Genomic DNA, 6,697 nt, shown 5'->3' with positions numbered 1-6,697 from the left:
AATAGAGATAACTGGAAACAACTTTCCACCAAAGACGCCACTAGCTCCTCCATAAACAAGCTTTTATTCGTAACACTGTTAAGATCATCTCTTATTCTAGCTTCTTCAAAAAGAGAGGCAATATCGGTCCCGACAACATGTTTCTGTTTTTATTTATTTTATTTCTTTCATTTGTTTAATTTCTGACTTAAATATGTTTTCAGTCAAAACTAACTTTTTTGACCTAACATCGTTACATATTAACGTCAAAATGGGGTTAGGGACCTACGGAATTAGGAAAACTAAACATTAATGACTTTATTGTAAAAAAAAAAAAGAATAGGGACTAAATTAGCTGTTTCTGGAAACTTTAGGGACTTTTGGCGTAATTTCCGCTTAAATCTATAAAAACAAACATACTTTAGATATATTAACCAATTAAACCACTAAAATTAAGAGATTTGGTAATTAGCCATTTTATTTGTAAATTTTAAGTAAATATCCAATTCAGTGACATATCATCCTGTGGATGATTTGGGCTTTCCAATATTACATTTTTTTTAACGTTTTAGTTTATATAATTTAGACAGTTTTCATTTTAAATTTTGAATAGCCTTAAAATTGGTTATTAATTAAGATATAGAGGCCGTGGCGAAAGTCGCGGTGGAGCATGCACTCGAAGAAGGTTGATCAAGGGAAGGACGTGCAGGAGCAAGAGTGATGCTCGCATTAGATACCTTTATACCCTATCTCTCTCTCTCTCTCTCTCTCAATTTCTCAGATCTCTTCTTCTTCTCGCCGACGATTCTAGGCGAGGGCGACGGGGGTGAGGCTGTGCCACTTGTTGACGGAGGCAGGGACGTCGTGGGATCTGCCGAGACCGAGGCAAAGGGCGCGGCAGAGCATGGACTCGAGATAGGACAACCAAGGGAAGGAACGATGGGGACAAATATGAATCCGTGGGATGAGGAGTTTGGAGACATCAAATGCGGGTCTTAGAAGAAGAAGAAGTTGGCGCGAGCATACTGGAAAGGAAACCCGAATGTTGGATCTCCGGTTCGAATAAAGCTGCCTCAATGTCACCACTCTCGCATTTTGGGAGCCCGAATTTTTCATCAGGTGCTTTTTTTATTCTCGTGTCGAAGGATCAACGTATGTAATAAGCTCTATCTTCATGAAAACAAGATTGGGGTAAATAGGAGAGCGGTGGCTACGAGAGGTAAAAGTGTTTGATCAGTGTAAAATTCAGTTAGTGTCGATTGATTGGAAATTTAGAAAGTGTGTGTCAATTTTGCAAGCTGAAGGATATGCTTGGTCTGTGAGCTTGAAATACATTATGCCTTGGGATCGATCGATTGCTGTTTTTCAATACGGCATGGAGCGAATCGTGGCGCGAACGGCCATCGTCGTGGAACTAGGTTATCCGCGACGAAGAGATAGTCGAAACATGTCTCCTGAATCAGCTTCAAATATTGACGATCCAAAATACAGTGGTATGTGTGAAATGTTGTAAATAACAGTTTCAACATGTATACAAATGGTTATCTATTAATAATTTAATTAAAAATATTTATTGACTGTAAAAAATATGGGAAGAAACTTACATTTAAAAGGTTGACTGCAAAAATATTCATAAAGTAGACGTTAATAGTTGTAAATAGTTGTTAATATGTGCAAAAAAGGTCAATAACAGTAAATGGTAGTTAATATGCAATATATAATAATCGTCAAATTGTCAATACATTATGGTACAACATTCTTGCCAATACATTATCCACACGCATAGTACGTTTACTAATTAGCGATTTAAGTGTTGCGGGATAAGATTTGGCATAATTAATATGGATTTAAACAAACGACAACAGTGATAGTCAATGAGTAACAGATTAACATATGCGGATGGAGTTAAACAAATGACAACGGTGAAAATGTAAATGACCATGTCGGGAAGCTAGAGTTGGTTTTTTTGTGTGCGCTTAGGCTATTTGTGTGTAGAAAAATTAGACTTATCTTTGATTTTAAAATTGTTTATGATATATTTTTTAACGAGAGTCCAATTACCCTTAGAATTTCACATCGTTATTTTACCTTTTTTTTTTTTTTTTTTTTTTTTTATGTAATATCGTTATTTTACTTAAAATGTGAATGTGAAACTTCCATAATCAACAGAATAATGTGATATGATGACCTTTTTATATCTATGTTAACAATTTGATTCTCAAAGTCAAAACCACTTTATAAAAATAAAATACAAATTTCGTGTTAAGGGTTTAGTTTTTGAAATTAACCTACGAACTATCCTTAATTAAGATTTGAATAATTAAGGCGTCATTAAGAATTAAATTCAGATATTAATGATACAAACTTTAGATGACAATCTAAAAACAAATGGGCTTTGGATATGGTATGATCCAGAGTGAAAATCTGCAAGCAAACGAATACGCACTTATTCATAGCCCAAAGCCACAAAAATCCAATTGTCTGCCCAAAGCTTTTCATCATTCTTTATTTCCATAGTTATCCCGAAAAGCATACGAAGAGAACAACGAGGGTAGAGGGCATTTTAGTACTTACGAACTTTATTTTCCCAAAAAACATAAAATATATATATAAAAAAAACAAATAAGAAACAGTACAAGTTTTTAAGCGGGTTTCAAAAATCCTTTGTCTCACACACACACATATTCACTCGCTTCCCCTCTTTTCTGATTCAGACACAGACACACTCCCAAAGTCACAGAGACGTTATCTTCTCGTCTCGAGGGACCAAAGCAGTTTCAAACTTTCGAAGACATGGCGCTCTCTGCAAGCTTTATCTCCTCGACCTTTCTCTCCGGCGAAACTCCGTCGTTCTCCTCCGTCCCCCTCTCTCGCTCCGCCGCCACGCACGTGCGCGTGGTTCGCACAGTCACCCGCGCCGCCGCGTCGAAGCAGGCTGCGGCGTCGCCGCGCAAGGGAGAGCCGAGGGGAATTATGAAGCCCCGCCCTGTCTCGCCGGAGATGGCAAACCTCGTCGGTGTTCCCGAGATTTCTCGCACCCAGGCCCTCAAGGCCATCTGGGCCCACATTAAGGGCAACAATCTTCAGGTCTTTTTCTTTTTCCAATTAGAAAACCCCTTTTGTGCATTCTAAAATGGGGTTTTCTTCGTTTGTGGGTTTTGAGTCTTTTTTCCCCATGTTTTGTGTTTGGATAAGACTAAAGTTTGTTTCTTTTTCATGCGGTTCAATATTGTTTCAAGCTTATTTCTTTTCTGGATTAGGTTATACGACATTGACAAATTCATTGTCTGAGGTTTTGCTGTTTAGGTTGCGGCTTATCGAGAATAGAACGTTATAATTCTTGTTCGGTGTTTATCATTTGTTTGTAATGTATATTATGATTTTGGTTACATTTTGGGATTCAGGGCTGGCTTGTGTAAACTGTTCGTAGTTTCTTTTTTTCACTCGGATGTTGAAATAATGCTATTTTTTTTTCGGTGGTTTCTTTCACGGGATGGCCTGAAATGGTCCAAGTTTATTTTCAGATGCTGAGTTGCATTATAATACTAAAATGTGTATTAATATATCTCTGCAGGACCCTGAAAACAAAAAGATCATCGTGTGCGACGAGAAGCTGAAGAAGATATTCCAAGGGAAAGACCGTGTCGGATTCCTTGAAATTGCAGGGTTGATTACCCCTCACTTCCTTTGATGGATGACTCGGGAGAGACGGCGGTTATGGATTCTGATAAGTATCTGTGTAGCTTTTTTTTTGGGGGTGGACTTCATTTTGAATCTTAGAAGTGGTATTATTAGTTGTAGTATTTCCTATAGAACTAGATCTTGAAGAGGTTTTGTATCAGAATGTTCTATATAATGTGGTAAGCTATTAGGTGATATCTTCAATGAATGATGTGTTTTGCGTGTTGTCTAAAATCTGGAATTTTGCATTGTTCATCTTCTGTTATATAGTTTTTGCTCATGTTCATGTTTTTTTGTATCCTTTTTCTAACTGATTTCGAGTCGCTCTCATTTGTAGGGCTTTAAAGTTCTATAATGAGGTTAGATTAACAATAATCAATGGAATACTACCCAAAAAAAATATTATACTAATGTTGACAGATATATCAGCAATTTTTTTATTTTTTTTTTATTATTATTTTTTTTTGGAAATTAGGTTTTAAACATTCACTTTTGGAAATTGGACATGACTAGTAAGTTTCATGAATACAAAACAAAGGGTGATGGAGTTCAAATCATGAATATCTTAACAGTGAACTGACAATTTTGGCTTTGTGTTTCTTTCTTGGATTTGAAGCAACCAAGAGAGAAAATGGCTTTCGCCTTGCTCGGCGCAAGTACGCAGCCGGGTTGTTAACGAACAATAATATCCTCACATCAAATCCGAGCACTTTACCTATGTGCAAGATCAAGAAATTATCTCGTGAAGAGGTGTCTTGATTGACAATTTGATTTAGATAGAAAAACATTTGGAGCTCTTCAATACTTAATTCTCGCGCGACCTACTCTTTACTTTAATAGTCAACAAATCCCGAGGCACCTCAATTTTCTCATCTTCATAGAGAGCTGGCGTTTAAAATCACATGTTAATGTGTAGTCCTTGACAGTGACCTCATCAATTAAATGTTGTAGCTTGATCTAGCCGTGAAGCTGACTTCATGGCGGTCGCATAAGCCATTGCTCAACACATATGGCTAAGAAGTTTCCCGCTAGAGATGAGAATCAAAGAAGATGGAGAGAATGGTCAGTGTTGTGACAGTGTTGGAGCAACGTCTCTTGCACTGCAAACCCAATCTTTCATGAAGGACTATGCCTGTGGCGATTGATGTGCATTTGTTTTCCGTTAAATAAAGGTCTTGTAAAGGAACCAGAAACACGATATGTGTCTTCAGAGCATCAAACATCTGACATCTTTACGAATGCCCTATCGATTCCTGGCTTTCAAGAGCTTTGCTATTTTCGGATCCCCATCGAGGGTCAAAAATTGCAAAAAAAAAAAAAAGTTTGGGTTCTTCATGATGAATTGATGCCACGTCCTAGCTCTTTCTCCTTCATCGAGCGACCATTCCTTCCAAATGACACTAGAGTGGAGGACCTTTGACATGGAAATGGAGATTGGAATTCAAGCTTTATTCGGGTAGTTTTCAAGCTCGGAGATGCGGATCCCATTCTTAACATTCCCATAAGCTCCCGATACGTCCATGACTGCCTCCGTTGGCATTACTCTAAGGATGATGAGTATAACGTCAAAAGCGAATACTATTTAGCCTACAACCCAAACCATAACGCCGTCTCGTCAGGTTCCAATTCATCGGCGTCATGGTGGAAGTGCCTCTGGAGTCCAAACCTTACACATAAAGACCAAACACTTTTTATGGCGACTCAGCCATGGATGGATCCGTCAATGATACCCTAGCAAAATAGAAAATTATTTCTAACTCCGTTTGTTTATTTTGCGCTCGGCCCCGGAGACGGTGGTCCATGCTATTTGGACGTGTCCCGATGCTTACGCTTTGTGGCCGAGTGTCGATCTAGCTAGACCACGCCATAGATCCTCGCTTTCTCTCGGACCAAATTGGATTTCTTACATACGCAACGTGTTTTCGGCAATTTCACCAGATAAACACTTTTTTTTTTCTATATACAACGATGCATGGTTCAACAAAAATTTAATAATAAAAAAAGTTTATATTGATAACATGAGTTAAGTAATATTTGTATCAATAACACCAACGTGAGTTTATTAATATTTGTGTCGAAAATTATGAAAGTTGAAGGAGTTTTGACTCTTGTTGTCACTGAAAATTGGACAACATCGAATACTTCAGGCGGTTCGATCCAAGGCCAGACCAAGTGGCCGGCTTGTCCGAGCTGGGTTTGTAGAAATTCGAAAGTCACGAGTTCCCTCCCCTAGCTCACGAACGTTCTTCGTTCATCGCGGAGATTTGAGAGTAAGCATAAGAAGAAAATAAGTTTAGAGGAAAGTAGAGGCGGTGCCTCTGGTTCGCGCTCCGACGCTCGACAGTAGTCTGATTTCCATGTGTGAAATGGAGGTGCCCTTATTCTTTGAGAATATTTGAGAGAATCAGGCTCGAGAGGAGTGTAATTATGTGCTGAGAGTCCTCGGCAGTGTTTCACGACTCTGGAATCAAGTGATTGTGTTGAGAGAGAATTGCGTACATTTTACCTCTGGGTGAGAGGCATATAAATAGGGGAATGAGGGCTGGATAAACCCTAAATTTCGTGGTGCAAGGAGTGCACGCATGATTTGGCTTGCGTGGGGCACAATAGCCGTCAGCACGGCTCGCCAATCGTGAGGCGCGGTGCACCGGTTGATAGGCTTTGGGACGCACCGCGCCACTTGATCGGTACGGCGCACAATTCGATTAGCATGCACGCCTCTCTATTGAGGCGTGGGCTAGGGGATTTTTAGGAGCGCGCACCGCGCGCGTATCCGTGCGGCGCACGCGCGCCTCTTTTCTGAGGCGCGCACGAGGAGATTTTCAGGAGCGCGCGTCCGTGCGGTGTGCCAATGTCTTTTTGGCCTGTTTCTTCGTTTTTATTCATGTGCTCGGCTCGAGTGGACTTTTTAGCTTTCGTGGGCCCGAGTCGAGCTTCTTTGTAGGCCACATTTGAGGTTTGACGTGGAATTCCATGTAAGTCACAAAAAAAGTTAATATTTTCAAAAATGACAAACAACTCTTATATTGTATGTAAT

General features: G+C 39.5%; 1 protein-coding gene across 1 annotated transcript; it reads left to right on the top strand.

The window, feature by feature from the left end:
• The first annotated feature begins 2,623 nt into the window (after positions 1-2,623).
• On the top strand, positions 2,624-3,946 carry LOC149389128 (SWIB/MDM2 domain superfamily protein). Its single transcript, XM_089621594.1, has 2 exons — positions 2,624-3,066; positions 3,554-3,946. The coding sequence occupies exons 1-2, from the start codon at positions 2,773-2,775 to the stop codon at positions 3,668-3,670; spliced, it is 411 nt and encodes a 136-aa protein (XP_089477720.1). The 5' UTR covers positions 2,624-2,772; the 3' UTR covers positions 3,671-3,946.
• Positions 3,947-6,697: the final 2,751 nt, after the last annotated feature.

Source organism: Urtica dioica, chromosome 8, assembly GCF_054948205.1.
Source record: "Urtica dioica subsp. dioica isolate 48M chromosome 8, U.dioica_male_clone48M_v1_H2, whole genome shotgun sequence".
Taxonomy (NCBI): domain Eukaryota; kingdom Viridiplantae; phylum Streptophyta; class Magnoliopsida; order Rosales; family Urticaceae; genus Urtica; species Urtica dioica.
This window is presented reverse-complemented; position numbering and strand designations above follow the sequence as displayed.